This window comes from Patagioenas fasciata, chromosome 3, assembly GCF_037038585.1.
Source record: "Patagioenas fasciata isolate bPatFas1 chromosome 3, bPatFas1.hap1, whole genome shotgun sequence".
Taxonomy (NCBI): Eukaryota; Metazoa; Chordata; class Aves; order Columbiformes; family Columbidae; genus Patagioenas; species Patagioenas fasciata.
The window spans coordinates 35,401,119-35,419,473 of record NC_092522.1 but is presented as its reverse complement, the minus strand read 5'-3'; the positions used below and the strand labels follow the sequence as shown (position 1 = coordinate 35,419,473).

General features: G+C 37.6%; 1 protein-coding gene across 3 annotated transcripts in view; it reads right to left on the bottom strand.

The window, feature by feature from the left end:
* RBKS (ribokinase) overlaps positions 1-18,355 on the bottom strand; it is a 70,293-nt gene that overhangs the window by 38,877 nt on the left and 13,061 nt on the right. The window contains exons 1-5 of one of the 3 annotated variants that reach the window (XM_065833293.2): positions 17,408-17,483; positions 15,977-16,119; positions 13,191-13,323; positions 7,243-7,306; positions 4,447-4,509 (exon numbers count right to left, since the gene is read on the bottom strand). In XM_065833293.2, coding sequence (XP_065689365.2) covers positions 4,447-4,509; positions 7,243-7,306; positions 13,191-13,323; positions 15,977-16,047 — 331 coding nt within the window. In that variant the 5' untranslated portion in view covers positions 16,048-16,119; positions 17,408-17,483. Of the gene's footprint in view, positions 1-4,446; positions 4,510-7,242; positions 7,307-13,190; positions 13,324-15,976; positions 16,120-17,407; positions 17,501-18,355 lie in introns of those variants that run through there. The other 2 variants (XM_065833294.2, XM_065833295.2) reach the window with 2 other exon arrangements.

Sequence of the window (18,355 nt, the reverse complement as noted above, 5' to 3'; positions counted from 1 at the left end):
TTATCCAACATTAACTAGTTTTTAAAGTTTTCAAAAAAATCTACGTTGTAGAAAATGCTAAGAAAAATAATTTCTAAAAATTAGCTTTCTAGGTTCCTTCAACAAGGATGAGAGACAAAGAGTTTCAGTGTTTTTAAAATGTTATATATCTTAGATATCTGTTTGAGGAGGAGATAAACTGTTGTCTGGAAATGTCTGTGTATCTCTGTTAACTCTAGGTGAAGCCTTAAGTCGTACATCTAATTTTGAAACAGCTCAAGTGAGGTAAAATGTTACCCATGCTAAGAATGAGAAAAATACACTTAGTGCATTACAGGTAGTCCTAACATATCTTTACTTAGAATAAGAATCCTCAGTTTTGATGGGAGCATCTATATAATTTTAAGTTTTGCAGACATCAGCTAAAATATCAAGGGCCACATTCACAGTTGCTATAAGCTACAACAGCTAAATTAAGTTGATATAATAGTGCAGGCTTACACCAGACAGGGATTTGGTCTGAACAATACTTAAAACAGTGTGAATGCTGCGTATGTAAATACTGTCCTCAGCCCGGCATCTAAATGTGCTACTGTCACTTCTTAGAAAGATGGATAACTCAAGCTAAATTTTTTGTAAGTGCCATTTATAGATGCCACCAGATGAAAAGTGCCAGTGGAAAAAACAAAGGCAAACCAGTGAACACCACAGTGTAGTAACTCTCACTTTTTAAAATGGGATGATGAGCCTAAAAGCCATCAGTAGTGCTTAGAACTCACCAAAATCTCAAACAACACAATTATAACAACAGCTGCAGAGCTTCTGCATAATAATTCACAGGGAAAAAAAGATGATATTTGTGACCAGAAAAGAATGCTGCAAGAAAAGCATCTGCTGCCAAATCACACAGTTCATGAATATGAGGGCAAGTTTTGGGTGTGTGATGGTATCATAATTTCCATGCAATTACTTGGTAGAATCATTGAATAGTCTTGTACACAAAACATTTAAGTTCACGATGAATGTCAATACACAGAAATTCTATAAAAATTCAGGCGATGTTTCTTCATAAACCTGAAGGTTCAAAACAAAGATTTTATCTTTGGAAAGTATAATCCAAACAAGATGGCATATGTATTCTAAGTTTCCTTTGTTTATTTAGCCTTATATAAATATATATTTTGAATGTTTTTATACTAGTAGTGCTTTGGTATTGAAGGTGCTCTCACTTACAAAGTAACACCTATTCACTGTTCATGAATGATTAATAACGTTATCATAAAGTCAGCACAATGCCTGTCTCAAGTGAGGGTTATCTTGCAGTGTTCTGTGTAGGTGAACTTTAAGTCCTAACTTGCAATAATCAAGAGCACTTTAATCATGACCTGCCAGCCTCTGTTGTCCCTCCACTGAATTTTTGCTATGAATATGGAAGCTGTCAGACTGGTTCAAGCTACTGGTCCAGTCAGGCAGCTTAATGGCACCATCAACAGTATCAGTTATGGACACAGTTGCAATAAGCTGCGCAGGTAATCATGTAAAAAATTATCCATAACAAGTTGTTTTTTCCTCCCTAGTTCTTACCATTGCATAGCACACTGATCGCAGAAAGTGTGCTAAGTGACAAAGTTTGTGGAAAGAAGGTAGGCTGAAAGGGGAAGGAAAAGCTGGGGTTCAAAGTGGTGCAATGCACCTCAAAGAAAACGTGTTAGTAAAAGCAGCTGGATGTACCAGCTTTTCTCCTTAAGTGTGAAAGTACAGATTTGAAGTGTACAGGGTCCTGGTAAACTTAACATTGTGTTTAGTCAAAACCCATCTGAAGAGGCAGTCACATAAAAGAGAACAACTGAAAGGAACACAAGGTCCTGCACAGATTTCTGAGACCAGCCTAGAGGGAACCTTTGCAGCATCTCCTGGCTGCACATTCCCAGTGCAGCGCTATAAACTTGTTAAACATCTCTCCATAATGCTGCACTAAACCAGGGGCTTAACCTCTCTGTCTTTTATTGAAATTGTACTGTATTGTCCCACAATATAATGCAACTTTGAGAATATCAAATGTGCTTGATAATGTTCAAATTTTCAGTACTTTATCAATTACAATAATGGATGAGTTATAGCTGTGCAATTCAGTAACCAGTAAAAATCTTCCAAGAAATTCAGCAGCACCAGCCAGACAAACAGGTAACATCAGGGAAAGTCTATTTCAGAGCTTTGCCTGCCTCTGCCCTCTACAGCTCTCTTTTCCTCTGCCTTCACCCATCCATCATAGTCTGCTTCCTCTACTTGAGTATCTCTCCTGCTTCTGCCTGTGATTTTACTCAGATGATTTATGTCAGTGTTTTTCCCAAGTATTGGTACTTGTAAAGAATTGGTAAAATCAAGTACAGATTAGCTGTGTGAAAATACAGCAATTAAAACTTGGTGATTTAAAGAGATGATACCTATGTTTTTTATTTGTCTCTCATTGTCTTAACACAAAACACCATCACCACCCCCAACTTCAAATGCTTCCCTTTCAGGTATAATTTGAACTAGCAGAAACTGCTTTACCTTAGTGCATTGAACGCTGTGGTGTTCAGCTATGCCAGCACAACTGCTGTGGTAAAACAAGCGTGTGTAGACAAGCCCTTTCAAAAGTGCTGTAAAACCTGTTTAGGTCAAATCGGCCAGCTTTCTACAGCAAAAAAAACACCAGTGTCTCTCGCAACAGCAAAACACATAAGTACTGCTATTTTATTGCAATTTACTCAATTCAGGCACCAGATGGTTTTAGAGAGAAGTAACAACCAGAACCATTACCAATTCTGTGCATCTGTTTGCTTTATAGCATAGTTCTGACCAGGTTTGCTCTTCTACTAGATTTCAAATTAAATCTGAGGCCAGTGGTAACTTCATTTAGAATTTTGTAGTTTCTGAAAAAAATAAGCTGTCTGATGTTATGCATTATTAATCTTACTAAGTGAATCACAAGACTTTCAGAGACCCTTCACACTGATACTAACACTGTGAACCTCATGGCACTGAACAACCAGTTTCCCTTTCCTGGTGCTAATAAAGGTTTGGGTTTGTTCCTTTCATAAAAATTAATGGTGTTATAATTTTAACAGGTCATCCTCTGTACATTCAAGTTTAAACAATGTTTATTTTAGTTGGCCATGCATATGAATCAGAATGTAATAAGTCTCCTTCTTATTCAACTATTCTGCACAGCAAACCTAGTGCAAAACACGGTTACGTGTACAAAACAGTGAGGCCTGGGAGTGCTGCTGGATTGATTTACAACGGCCAGAGTAGTGACTGTATGTGGCACAAGAAAGAAGTTCTTAAGAGCTGCTGCGGTAATTTACCGGCTGACCCAAATGAAGAGAAGGAGGTGGAAATAAGAGACAGGTATCCAGTTTATTCCATATATTAGAGCTACCTTATTTCTGAATTAGAACTGTCATGCAAGGTTTTGATTAATCTTACTTAGAGAAAATTAAACTCACATCCCCAACTAATTTTCCTGAATGTTCCTGTGTAGACTTGCCTTTAGTCACAGTTCCTTCCCAAGTTTGCTCCTGGAGTGACTGGTCATGTTTCCTTTCCCATTGTGAGCTGTAACCCAACGTACAACCATCAGGTTACACAGGAGTTTGTTAAGTTGATGTGTCAGCTAAGCTGTGGTAACTGTTCATATGAAGGCTCTTAGCTGCACCAAAAGTGAACTAATTCAGTCACATGTAAGCTGTTATGTTTGCATAAACATTATTGGTTCTGAGCTCTAAATTTTGATCCAGACATATGTACTTCTCCTAAGAGTTCTCAATTTAAAAACTTGCTCGAGAAAAAAAGAGAAAAAGAAAGTTTTCAGAGGATAATTTAGCCATCTTGAAGAATATGAAAACAAGCCAAACCTCCTTCTTCCCCTGAAATATGAGAGCAAAGGCACAGGCTAAGGAAAATTAACACAGAAAAAAACCCAATATGCCATTTCACTGTGGATTCATCACTGTAGATGCAACTTGGGATCAAGAACTGTGGGAACATTACAAGACTAGTGTAAAATAGTTCTACTTATACTAAGGACAATTCCTTTTCCTGATTCAGGGCATAATGACTCGGTGTGCTGAGGAGGCAAAACTTTCCTCATAGTACAAGTGCTAGGTAAGTTGTGGAAAAGGAGAGTTTTAACATTCTGCTGCACTGTGTGTTTTGGCCAAAGTGAAACTAGATACATCAGTTGGCTGATGGAACTATGGCTAACACACTGCTAATCTAAGCATCTAATTCTGCTGCTTTTAGGCACCTCATCCTGCAACATTGTCTGTAATAAAAGGAAGTGCAACAAAGTGTGAATAATATAATGAAAAAAATGAAAGATGTAGAAAAAAATAACTCCACAATTAACAGTGACAAGGCAAAGGTTCCTTTTATAGCTGTAGAGGCAGAACAAAGAGGGCAATTCAGACTAGAAATATGTACCTTCACTGTTGACAATTATTGAAGCCGTTCCAGTAGCAGCATCTGTAGTCTGACCTACAAATGCTAAGAAAGGGAAAAGTTACAGCATGCATAAGTTCAATAGATTACTTTCAACCAATAGCATGTGATGCAGTTTAATTGAATTAAATCTAAAATGAACCCATAACCTCCAGCAATTTAAACATGCTAATTACTCTTTCATGTGCAACAATGCCAGAGAAGCCAACGACAACAAAAAGTGTTAATTTACACCCACAAAACAGAAATGCGAGTCCAACATTCTTTAATTTGGCTACATCTCTTCTTTAGAGAGAGCATGTTATTTATACAGCCTTCCCAGGCACTCTACTCCTACATGGAAGTATTTCTTTTATCCAATAAAACAATAGAGTCAAGGTTGGAGAAAACGAAAATATTAAAATGACACAGCATTTAATTCTCTGTAGATTTGCATTTCAGTAGCAATATTAACATGTGCTGTGAAGGCTGTGGTGAGGTTATATATTTCCTGTTTGGATTATTATTTAGATAAATTAACTAGAAGTGAGGCTGGCAGGACTGTCATTGTGAAGATCATCCCATATTTACTGCTATAAGAACCTGTTTTCATCTATCAGAAAATTTGTCAAATATTAACCAGTGGTCTGAAATGTTCTGTAACAGATGAGATTTTTTTTTTTCGTAGAACTGTAGTAGGAAACTGTTGAAGGTCATTTTCCCCAGGGACTGTATTTGAGAAAAAATTACTATTTTGAGACAAATTCTGGAGACCTTTCGTTTAAGAAGCTCTACTGTTCTAACATTTCAGAACATGGACTTGGTGCTAGGCAAAGGTTAGCTTCTTTCTCAAGATGTGCCTTTTGTGGCCAATTTAAAAATCTGCTCAGATTTGAGCAAGGCTGAAAAACACCCACATAAAATGCTCATTCAGTTTTGCTAAAGTATTGCAGGTACTTGCCCTCGTGGTACCCTTATCTAGCTCAGCTACAATGGCCAGAACAGAACTTTAATTGCAATTGTAGCTTCTTTTCACCGTGATCTAGGTCTGCACACTGGAATTGAAAGCAGAGAACTGGTCTTGTTCTCTGTTCTCAATGCTCTTCCTGCAGAAAATAAGCAGTATGAGAAGCAAGCTGTCCAGTTCAAATGTGGGAGAGGGAGTAATGCATCAGTGAAGGTCTAAAAGGTGTGAGCAGCACTGGTAGCTGACAGCTTGTGGAAGACAAGAAAAGGAGAAAATTATTAAATAGATCGGAGTTGGAAAGAAAAGGGGTAAGGTGGTATGTTAAGAAATAGAAGAGTGACATAAACAAAGAAGCAATATGACAAGGATCCAGGAGATGAAAATTGGCAGCACTGGCATTAAGGCAATGATTTTCTTCCAGTATGCTTAACAACAGAGGTAGACTAGACAAGGACCAAGCTGAGATGAAAAGCCAGGGACTGAAATAAAACAGTACTAAACAAAATGGTCTGTGCACACTGAATCACGCTTGCCTACAAATCTTGGAATGCAAGCTGGGATCCCAGACCAGCCTCACCAGCAGTACATCCTGTCTTTCTCCAGGGATGATCAATGTAGGGGGTGATAATCTAGCACCATTCTGAGATATTTTTCACTCAATCAGCAGAAATTGGTACCTTGGACCCATCAACTGATCTGTCTAGGTATCAATGTTGTACAATGTTGTACAATATGATTATTTTTCCTGCACTTCTCTTCTGCTGCTAGAAAGACTACTTAAAAATTTATGTTAAGATTGCAAGGTCAATCTTTTAAATCACAAAACATGAGATTTAAGATTCCTTGTGGAATACACCTTTTCATCAGGTGCTATGCATTATAATAGTTTTATTTACACGATCAAAGACCTTATTCATGATGTCGGCATGCTTTGGGGAGATTTAGAACTGTACACTAACAGACACTGGTTTTATGGTATCCTTGCATAAGTTGGAAGATATGCAATGAATAAACCTGTATATACACTTGTGAAATATTCAGATGCTATACTGATAAGCATAATAGAAAAGCCTACAAAATTACGATAGTTCTGTCTTTAAAACAGGATTTGAATAATGCAGTAAATGAAGGTTGTGGCTGCACATGAAACATAAAAGACAAACAGAATATTGAATTGCCACTTAGTGATTGCATCTGTCCATCCTTGTCCATCCTGAAGGAGACAAGATTCATGTAGACAAAAATGTGCTCATGTAATTAAGCAGCACACAATAATACTTTTACACAAGAGAGAGAATTAGGGTTACAAAGGTGCAAAGATACTCCAAAATTGTGAATTTTCCCTTTTCCCAAAAGCCTTTTAAGATTAATTTTTGTGTGTATGTGTGTTAACAAACATCGGCTCTAGTCTCTAAAATGACTGTGTATGTCATTTCACAAAACAGAGGTGAAATGTACTGAGCTGACAAATGCATTTCCACTCTATCCTTCCCCTCCCAACATGAGGCTGAGAATGAATAATCAGACTGGATTTTTCAATTTCTCACCAGGCATTACCATCATTAATGCCAGCCTAAACAATTGCATAACAGTAAGTTATCTTCAGGTGACTTGCACTGATGTAATCATCAGAGATTTAGAGGTAATAACATTACATTTTATTTTTAGTTGTACAGCCGATTTCAGAAGTCCCTGTATTTTCACCCCTACTCATTCCTTCCTGCCAGCAGTGTCAAAACAATTATTCATAGTTATGAATGGTAAAACATATCTAATAAGGCAATAAAATGAGAAAAAAGAAAACAAAAGGTTTCTTTAAAGTAGAATTTTACCTGTAGAAATACCATTCTTCTTCAAATTTTCAACATAATCATTGCCAAAGGAATCCTTCCCAACCTATACAAAAGATAAAAGGATAGATTTTCTCTACAGAAAGGTGAGAGGATAGCTAGACCATTTTTAGAAAACAAGATGCTCGCATGTGATTTGAATACAACATTTTCTGTTTTGCAGCACTTTGCATTATTAATAAATGAATAAAAAACTAATAAATGATAATAAAATGTATTAATAAACAATAGGAATACTGTTCTGCAGTTTTCTCTTCCTCTGTTACAAAACTTCCCCCTACACCCATCTCGCTATATTCAAGTTTCATTCTCTTACAACCACTGTGTTCCCTTGACACTGAAGCTTTCTGGGGACTGTAAAATCTGTAAGTGTATTGAATTATTCAGCTTTCAACTGAAGGCATTTAGAGCAAATCTGGTGTCCTTTGTAATTGCAGTTTGTATTTTGAATTTTCTACCTCAAGTTTCCCTGGTGGAAAAACATCAAACTGCGGTTACGGGCTAGAAAGTGACAATAAATAAGGCATTGCTGATTTCTATAAATCTCAGTAGTAAATGTACTGTTTACAAATTAAACATTTTTTATTTGCTTTATCCAGCAACAGTAGATCAAGTTGAGTTAGGGAGTCAAGCTATGTGCTATTGTTTTTCTAACAGTAAGTTAAAGAACTTGTAATTTCAGCTCCACTAATCTTTTCAGCTGAATAGAACTCTGCTTGCTGTTTATTCAGACTAATAAACATTTCTTTTTGTTACATGAGAGCTGAGAAGCTTCACATGACCTGGCAATATGCGCTCGCAGCCCAAAAGGCCGATGGTACCCTCAGCCGCATCAAAAGGAGCGTGACCAGCCGTTTGAGGAAGGTGATTCTGCTCCTCTGCTCTGGTGAGACCCCACCTGGAGTTCTGCATCCAGCTCTGGGGCCCCCAACATAAGAAGGACATGGACCTGATGGAGAGGGGCAAGAAGAGGCCATGATGATGATCAGAGGGCTGGAGCACCTCTCCTAGGGAGACAGGCTGAGAGAGTTGAGGTTGTTCAGCCTGGAGAAGAGAAGGCTCCGGGCAGACCTTGTAGCAGCCTGCCAGTACCTAAAGGAGACCCACAAGGAAGCTGGAGAGGGACTTTTTACAAGGGCATGTAGAGATAGGACATGGGGTAATGGCTTTACACTGAAAGAGGGTAGAATTAGGTTTGATATAAGGATGAAATTCTTCACTGTGAGGGTGGTGAGGCCCTGGAACAGGCTGCCCAGAGAAGCTGTGGATGGCCCATCCCTGGAGGTGTTCAAGGCCAGGCTGGATGGGGCTTTGAGCAACCTGGTCTAGTGGAAGGTGTCCCTGCCCGTGGTGGTGGGGTTGGAACTGGATGATCTTTAAGATCCCTTCCAACCCAAACCATTTTTTGTTTCTATGATTCTATGATTACACAAGCTGAAAAAAAGGAGATAAGGTATATGGAAACAAAAAGTGGTATAACTTGCTTACTGCCAAAATAGCATTTAAAATAAATGTATAAGGCCAACACAGCTTTCAATTCATCACTTTTAGTCTAAGTCTTCAGCATGCATAGTGTGTGCTCCCACTTCCAAGAGTATGTTGTGTATCTGAGCACTATCAAAGACTGACCAATGCTACAGGAAGTATATTTTGCAAGACAAAAAAACCCAAACATCTTTCAGATTAGAAGCCAAATCAAGATCCTGGTCACCATCTAAACAATGAAGAAGTTACAGGAGGAGACCTAACTAATGATCCATCTTCTCATAAAACAGCACTACATAGCTACTGGTGTATTTGAGCTACGGGAAGCACAAAGCAGCTGCCTCCACTGCCTGCAGTTAGAAATGTGTCTGTTTACGAGCTCAGTCCTTTAGAAAGCTCGGATGAGGCCCAAATGCTAGTTAGTGATCACAACAATCAAACCGTGCGATGCAGAATTCTAAAATTTAAGGTGCCATGGATGGTTAATCTTTCCCCTCACATATTCTATTGCATGATCATGTTTCAAAACACACTTTCATTCCCTACAACATCTATAAGGGATTTTTCTAAAGCAATAACAGGGATGGTCCCAGTCTTTTACCAAAGGAGGACAGGAATTTAGGTCAAAACAATCTAACCAGACAGAACATCCCTCTAGTACATGGAAAAAAAACCCTAACAACATTTAGTTTGGTCACTCTGTTATTCATTGTTTTCATATTAGAATATTTTTGTATCTCTGACTACTCCCAGTTTGCCAGACAGGGCGGGTTGTCAGGAGCTGCATTTTCCAACTGCTTTAGGCTGGATGACTGCAGCCATCTGCAATTTGAGCCTGAGTCGTGCTCACCTCTGCAGCCTGTCAGTTGTACTATACTACTGGAATGCATTCCTCCTGATTGTATCACCTTCTCCCTCCATCACTGCTGCAAAGCTCCTACAACAAATCTCAGAACTTGCTCAGTTATTTCAGCAACAAAATATTTCGTAACAATTTTGCAAAAGCTCAACTGAAACTTCCTTCCTTTCAGCCTTGGGTCCTACACAACTGACAGACAGGCATTCCTTATTGTTCAACTGTCATAACAACTGAGACGAGCCGTGGTACTTTTGCTCACAGTGAGACACCTCAATGCTGGGGGGACGCCCTTAGAGAGGTCTCCATGGAGGTCCTTTTCCTCTGGGAACTTTTTTCCATGTTAGTTTATCAGCACCCAACCCAGTTAATCCTAGTGCATTTGAAGGGCTTATCCTTCCATTCAGGCTTTACCCCCAAGGAAGACAGAGTACTGGGCATCAGACTTGTTTTAGAATAAAGGCATATTTACTGACCATGTTGAATTATAGAACATTGTTTTAAATATTTCCTGCTTTTGGTCAGACCCTGCTAGATGGACTATTGGGTAAACAGCAAAATAAATGTCTGAAGTCTGCTGACCACAGAACGTTGCATGTGCTGAAATAGCTTTTCTTCTTTCTTGAGTTCTTAACAACCATAGCTGTTTGTACAAGCATTATGGTCACATAGTTTGCATATTAGAATGAGTGGAATTACATCAGTATTTTTCAATTCGGGTTTTCCCTGCTTACTAGCATGTTTTCCATGTGGAGCTAGGGGAGCTGGCTGGCATCATAGCAGCTAAAATTCTAGGAGCTTAGAGAATCAAACTCATCTGTACATGAAAATTAATTACAACAAAACCATGTACCTCTTGACAACTGTTTGTTTAATCTGTTCTATACGCATTTTTTTGTTGTTGTTGAGAGCGTTTCTTCATTAAGGAATTAAACAGGTACTAAAGACAAGTAGAAGACAGTAATACAAAACAAAAAAACAATGGAAGTTATCCATAATATTTTGGGCTACACCTGAGGTATAGCTATGTTCTTAACAATAAAGTTCAGGCTTACAGCACTTAAATTTGGCTTTCAGATAATCTAAAGAGAGACTACATAGCATAGTAATAAAGCACTGCAGCTAGGGCTTAAGTAAAATTTAGTATATGCAATATCAGGCCAGTGACATCAACGTCCAGTGAGGATCACTTAAAATTGTCTGTCAGAAGTAAAACAGGACTTTTTTTCAGTGCACACAACATCTTGCGGACTAACATCCCTTCACCATCTTAATCTAGGAGGTTTAAGAGATTTTTGGTTGTTTTTTTTTGTTGTTTTTTTTTTTTTTTTTGTAACAGCCACTATGAAAATAAAACAACAAAAAAAAATAGTTTGAGGGGTTTGGAATCTCTCAAGACCACTGTGCATTTTTCAGTTCTGCAACAGGGTTCTTGTATGAATACAAGCAACTAATTTATTTGCCCAGATCCTTTAATTCCCTGACTGTAATCCCTTACATTTCTCTGAACAGTTATCTTGTTTTGTTGAAGTGGCAACTATTCCATCCATACATTGTTTTACTGTACTGAGCAAACTGAGGAGGGAAGTTTAAGACAAATCCATAGTGTTCTGTGGCATCTCTTGTCGTAACTGTAACTCACCCTAGAAGTCCCTCTCTCAAACCCACACCAGACAGTTGCCGTCTCTCTTCTGTGTTCTAAAGCTCTGAGGTATGAAAAATGCCTTGTCCCCTGATCTGAGAGGTCTACTTGTATTCTTGTGGAAGATCCTCTGAATTACAGTCCTCATAAGAGGACGCAAGACTCCAGCAGAATGTTCCTTTGGTATTAACACTGATTCCATTCCTGGAACTTCAGATTGTAGAAGCTATTGTTGCACCTGCACTAGATTGAAAATGCTGGAATTATGACTCAAATATAAGCATGTGCTGAGCACAGACTGCGTGTGTGAGGGGCAATCTGGCTTTAAGAACCACTGAATACTTAAGATGACTTGTTAAAGTAGAAATAATTAAATTGTAATGGTTCATTATTGACTGACACTTCTTAGTTTATTCAGCAAGAAAATTTACTACTGACCTATGCAGATGTAAGACTGTACTGCTATGAGATGAGACTATTTTGTGAGGCTATAAAGTGAATTTTTAATTTAAAAAGTAAATACAGATTTCAAAATTAAAAAGTACAAAATTCTATCACTTATATATATTACAGTAATACTCTGTTGTTTCTTTTCTCTAATATATACACATTAGAAAGAAGGAAGACTAGGTTTCATTGAAATAACATAAATATGGCTTTGGAAATTGATTAGAAATAATAGTAACTGCTAAATTTTGTTAGGAATGCAAATGTTTCCAGAAACATGTATGCACTAAGCAAAAGCTAGACCATTAAAAAATGAAACAAAATTCACACTTTCAGTGGAAAAAAACTCTTTAACATTTAGCAGGAAATGTTAGCAGCGAATTCATTCCCAGTTCATCTTGTACTTGAATCTAATCATTCTTGAATGCAAAGATGATCAAATATACAATATTACAGAAGCACAAATATTGCCAATATAAAAAAAAAATCCCACACTGTAGAACAACTAGTGATAATGATCCACAGAAATGCTTTTAGGCGTGATTTAGATTTATAGCTATAATTCTTTAGCCTAAATATTGGATTGGAAAACCAGTGAGAAAGGCTTCCTTGAGATGTTTCCAGTACTTCTCCAGAAATCCCTGACAGACAATGATCCAACAAATCTAGCATCCTCCACAACTATGGCAATAACAAAACATGTCCAGCCAAGTTTAAGTTTCATCTACAGTTAGCACAGAATAGACAACTACAGGGAGAGAAACTTTGATCCTAACCTTAGTAATGATCACTCAAAACTTATAATGTTTAATGACAAAAATAAAAGAAAAGCATTGTAAAAATATAGCATCTGCCAAGCTGAATCAGCCTGATGGCCTGTGAGCCAGTTTTCAGAACTGCTGTATACCAGATGTTTCAGAAAAGTGGGCAAAAAAATCCCAAAGCACGCAAAAGTTCTAGAATTTGAATGTGAATGTCTCATCCTAATCACAAGTAATGAGATAATGATTTAACCCCTGAAGCACAAAGTTTTATAATCCTTCTCAAATTTGCTACTGGCTTGTCAGCATCTGATTTTTAATCACCTACTAAGTAAATTTCAGATTGACTATAGTGCCTAGCACCTGAATGTCATCAAGCCCTGATTGTTGTAACAGTGGGAAACATAAAAAAGATGGGCTAATCAAGATTACTTGAATTTTGAACATATCAAATTCTTTCTAATTCTCTTTCCCATGGTACATCAATCTGAGTTTTGCAATCCTTCTTTATATGCAATTTCTGCCAGATCTCTAGCCAACTAGTCTTTGTTTCTGGCAGTGTTCTTAAAACAGCCTCCTTCGTGCTTAAATTTATAGCTGCAATAACAAAAAAGAAAAAAAAAAAAAGGAATTAGAAAGGGATTAAAACAAAACAACTTTTCTGTAAGTCACCTCAAGGTTTACTGGAATTTGCATGAACATTTAGTTCAGCTGTAATCCAAGTGCAATCAGTGCTTACCTTGCAGATCAGTGAGGTCTTGGCCCCAAGTCGAGCAGACTGGACACATTGGTTGGCTCCTTTCCCACCAAAACCAATGAAAAACTTATGTCCAAGTATAGTTTCACCAGCTCTTGGCAATCGTGTAGTAAGGCTATTCCAGTTTAAAACAATATTTACATACATTAGTGACTGAAAATAACAAGTATCTTCAAAATAAAGAGTTACATTCTTATAATCCTAAATGGTCCAACAGCCAGTCAGTAAGACTGAAAAAGACTCAAAAGATCTTTTAGGGTCTCTACTCCATATCCCACCAGTTTAGATTTATTCCTTACATGCCACCCAGTCAAGCTTCTTATTTATTACTCAAGAAAGGGATTGCATTTCTTTGTTCGTGTTTTATGTTTCTACAGAAAAAGAAGCACTTGATCCCTAACTGGGATTCCCCAGTGCTGACTCCATACAGATAAATAATAAATCTATAGGTCTCACTGCTCATATTGCTTTACTGTAACATACAGCTCAAGTTTACATATTGTTCATTTAATTTCACTACATCTAATTATACCTTCTTGAACCACCCTAAGTAATTTTTCACTTTGTTGGTGGTCACACCCCTCAAAATCATAGATCATTATCAAAACCTTGCTCCCCTCTGCTGTCACTCAGGCACACTGTACATATTTATCTTTTTTCTTTTTTAAGTTTTCCTCTTACAAATCAAGCTTTACAACTTCTCAGCATTTTGTTGTTTCTTGAATCCACTCCAGTTACATTTACATCCTTCTGGGGATGAATGCCCAGAACCAGATGCACTAATAGAAGCGGAGACCCATCAGGAGTGTATTCTGGTTTAATTTCCATTTTGGAAAAAACAAAACAAATCTGTAATTTTGTTAATCCTACCCAATGCTTTGCTCTCTCCAGTAAAAGTTGAAAGGAAGAAAAGACACCACCAAGACTATGTGGAATAACTTGTCCGAACGCAAAAGGCCAGCTTACTTTTGCCACTTCTATTAAAATCCATAACTCAAAGCTACAATCACAACACTCAGATTGTCAAAATGTATGTCTCCTCAAGCCATATATTCCAAGCACAAGGAATAAAAATGGAATTCCTTCTACCTCTTAAGCTTTGAACAAGTTCACAACATGTGGAGGGAAGGCCTCCGACAAGGTACTAGCAACTCATTCAGTCACTGACAGTGAGTTGCGACAGCTTTGCTAAAGTCTGCAGGAAAGAAAGGGAGAGTGGGGAAGGAGAGCACACAGAGCAATCTGCCCCAACGAGCAAGAGATTAACATCAGCTCTGTTTGTCAATTTATAACATCATTTTACCAAGAAATCTTACTATAGCTTCAAAATTGTCAGCCCTCCAATTGAGAAAAAAGTTGACACGCTTCTGCACTAGCAAACCACTGTAGAGTGCTTTTTGAAAAGCATATGAAGAATACATGTATATTACTTTCTGAGTGTATGCTGCAAGTTCTGGGGCACATTGGTGTTTGTGAAATCTTATGGAATTCACGACAGGCCACAGCCAGATTTACTGAAAATTCTCAGGAAAAACAAACTTTTTTTTCCTAGTCATTTTCAATCCATCATCCAGCACTCATCAGTCCAAAGGTTTAGAATCATTAGAAAAACAAGAAAACCTAAAATTAAGCTAGCGAAGCCAAACAAGTCCTGAACTCCCAGAAATTAAGATTTTTGCTTTGAAGGAGTTGCTACAGGTCTGTGCTTCATCAGTAGTTACGGTTTCCAGAGAGATGCAGGTAGAGATTCAGACTCTAAGTAGAGATGCTTGCTAACAGAGCACCCCATATTTTAGTGTGAGGGTCTGGTACCCAGCCAGCAGGTTTATTTTGTGGGAGTGACCACAGAGAAACTCCAGAAGGCTCACACACACAGCTAATGACACTCATTTTGTTTCCAGAGAGGCAGAGGTGGGAACATTCTGTTGGGAAATGTTTAAGAACTTTCAAGCAAAAAAAAAAAAAAATATATATATATATATACATATATATATATATATATGTAAAGGCCTGCTAAGTTAAAACTGTTTGCCCACAGCAGCATCTGGTAGGTTGTTTACAACAACGAGTAACTGCAAGATTTCAGGGAACAAGGTGTAGTGAGTGTAGGTAAATAATGTTTATTAATGGTAACATCTATAATTTATTGCTATTTTCAACACTGGAAGCCAAAGTAGTGATGGTTGTGGACCAGAGAATGAAGGCCACAAAACTCAGGCGAGGAAGCTCCTATTCAGCCAGTGCCATGGTACTGCACTCACACTTCTAAAATTATGTGCCATTCAGTAAAGAATAGTTGTGTCACTCAGCCTTGGTAAGAAATAGTAGTTGCAGCCCTTGTATAATTTCTTTCATCCACAGATCTCACAACATGCTAAAAAGCAGAATGACGTCATTATTCTTCTTTTGTGGGTGTGAAACTTAGGCAACTCTTTTTGCCTTTTTGTGCCTTGGGTCAGCCAAGAAGCCAGTGGCAAAACCAAAAATAGAGACCAGCTCAACCCACTAGCTCACACTGTCTTATTTAAATTCTGCAGTATGAAAATGGTATCAAGTCTGAATTCATTTTCCTTCCTCAGGGTGTTTTTCAGTGATTATAGCTTATTGTAAATAGAATATGTTTCCCCAAAAAGCAAATATATTTTTAGACAAAGATTAACAATTGCAACATCCCAGCAGACATCTGCTAATAGCACTGCTCTGAGTTCATATGCATTTTCAAGAAATACGCCCAACTATACACATTCTTGTTTTAACAATGACCAGACCACGACTTAATTTTTCTCCTGGTTATGTTGGCATCAACATGCAGCTCCAATGGAAGCATCGATAATTGCATTGGTGAAAAAACAGGCTTGCTGAGATGTGAATCTGGGTCTCACTGTTCCAAGCAGCATGGCACAACAACTGCCTGTGGGAATCAAACAGCTTGTTGAAGATGTGGAAATGACCTTTTTTATTGTTTTGGTGGAAAGGTACAAGGCAAAGGATCAAGTTGGAACAGTGATTTATAATTAACGAATTTTAAAAATAGGCTAACAGACTAGGCAAGAACATGCAATAAGCTCCCGTAGCTCACTGTAAACACAAACCCCACCTTATTACATTTCAGGCAGGAGCGTCAATCCTTTCAGACCAATTTGCCACTCCAGAAGCCAATTTTTATTTTACATATTAAACAAGTTCAGAGTACAGATCTATACATATAAGCCTGGAGGTTTCACTTTTACTGAAACCGGTATTCCTTTTTTTTTCTTTTCTATTCTCTTGTCATTTAATTCTGCAACTATACTAACTTTTGATTCACATCAGACAATTTTAATGAGCATTTCAGGCTTCTGTTATGAGCAGGCAATGATGAGTAATCTGTATGATTAAGGAACCCTATAAATTCTTGGCTTACTGATGGTGCCACAAAGAATACTCAAAATAGCCTAAAAGTGATGAAACAGCTAATGTTACTCCAAAACTAGGCTAAATAAGTTAATCAGAAAAACTGTCACACAGGCTTTCAGAATTGTTACATAAAATGTTTTACAAAAAGCCATTTACAACTTTGATGTAATTTGAAAACACTGACCTGAAAAACCTAATTTAAGTTGCTATCCAACAGAATACTCTTGGCTTACGAGACCAATTCTGCTCAGCTTTGAGAGGATAAATGGTACAAAGTATCTTGAGCTCTCGTGTCTTATAAACAACCAGAAACTAAACTTGAAAATCACCATAAAATTGTTAGATGGGAAATAATATTATTATATAATGTTTTGAAAATTGTGCTCCATACTACTGAATAATATTCATAAGGGAAAGTTCATACTGAAGCATTCTGAAATACTTTGGACTTTAAACAAAAATGAATATAATCACTCAGAATTTCAGCTGAGATTTTACAAAACAATATTTAAATGTAAAGTGCACAGCAGTGCTGCTTACATTTGTCCATGGGAAATAAACAATCTTACACTCACTTTCAGAGGTTTGGGATGAATAAAAGTACACACATAAGGAATTCACCATTGCAATAATTTCAACCCTCTCTTCCAGTAAGTGTGTGCCACAAGTTCCCTTAAAAGCTAGAGCTGATTAGCATTTGTATTTTCAGACAGACATCCCTTCGGAAGGATGGCATTAGAAACAGAACAGAACCCTTTACTACTGTGTTGAAGCACTGAATCAGAGGTGAAAGTGCAACTTACTGAGTCATTAATGCCCCCTTCCCTGGTATTCTGGGTTTTCTTGAAAAAGTTCCCATCTAAGCAGTGACTAGATCACATTCAGAGATAGAAAGTCTGAAGAAAGAGGGGAAAGGGAGAGATGTATATTAGTGGCATTTGCATCAATTAATCCTGAAATTAATCATGCTTTGCTTCAGATTCTTGACACCTAACCAGTGTCTGTTCATTGTCTTCAACACATGAAAGTATTATAAAGGCATATTGTCACCGTTAGCTTAAGCTGATGTAAACCCATGCCCTCTCCTCAGCAGTATTTTTCTGCTCTTTCTCTTCCGTCGCTTTTATTGCTCGCGGAGCTTTTTAATTCAAACTAATTTTGTTCCAAGGGTTACTTTAATTTGGATCAGCAAATTGATCCAACCTGCTGTGGAGCAGCCAGGGTGGGCCTGAACCTGCAGGACTGAGAAGCAGAGTGAAGGGAGGAGCAGGAGTGTCTCTGCCCTAAGAGCAATGCTGAAACTTTCATTTGAGATGACTTTGTATGTTGAAAACACTGAATGCTGTGCAAGTAAGGTTTAATTAAGTAGTAGAGTATACTTAGCTCATCAGACATACTGAAGTAAAGCATAAAATGCCAGTATGTTTCTGGGTAATGACATGTGCATGAGAAAGGAAAATAGAAAAGAACATAAACATTTTTCTCAAAAAAAAAAAAAGGAAAAAGAATATTCCCATCAGGCAACTCAGAGGGAAAGAGAATTTATATGTTAGATTAGATATCACATTATCTAAGATGACTGTCACCTACACAGTATCAAAAGAAACATTCAGATATTTTTTCTTCTGAAGAAAGGTGAAGATCATCAGGGGTATCAAAAGAGTAGCAGAAATACTGCAGGTGAAAGTGTCTTAATAAAAAGGAACATACAGGCCTAGAATTTAGCTTTGATTCTGTTCTCTTTGAATCAC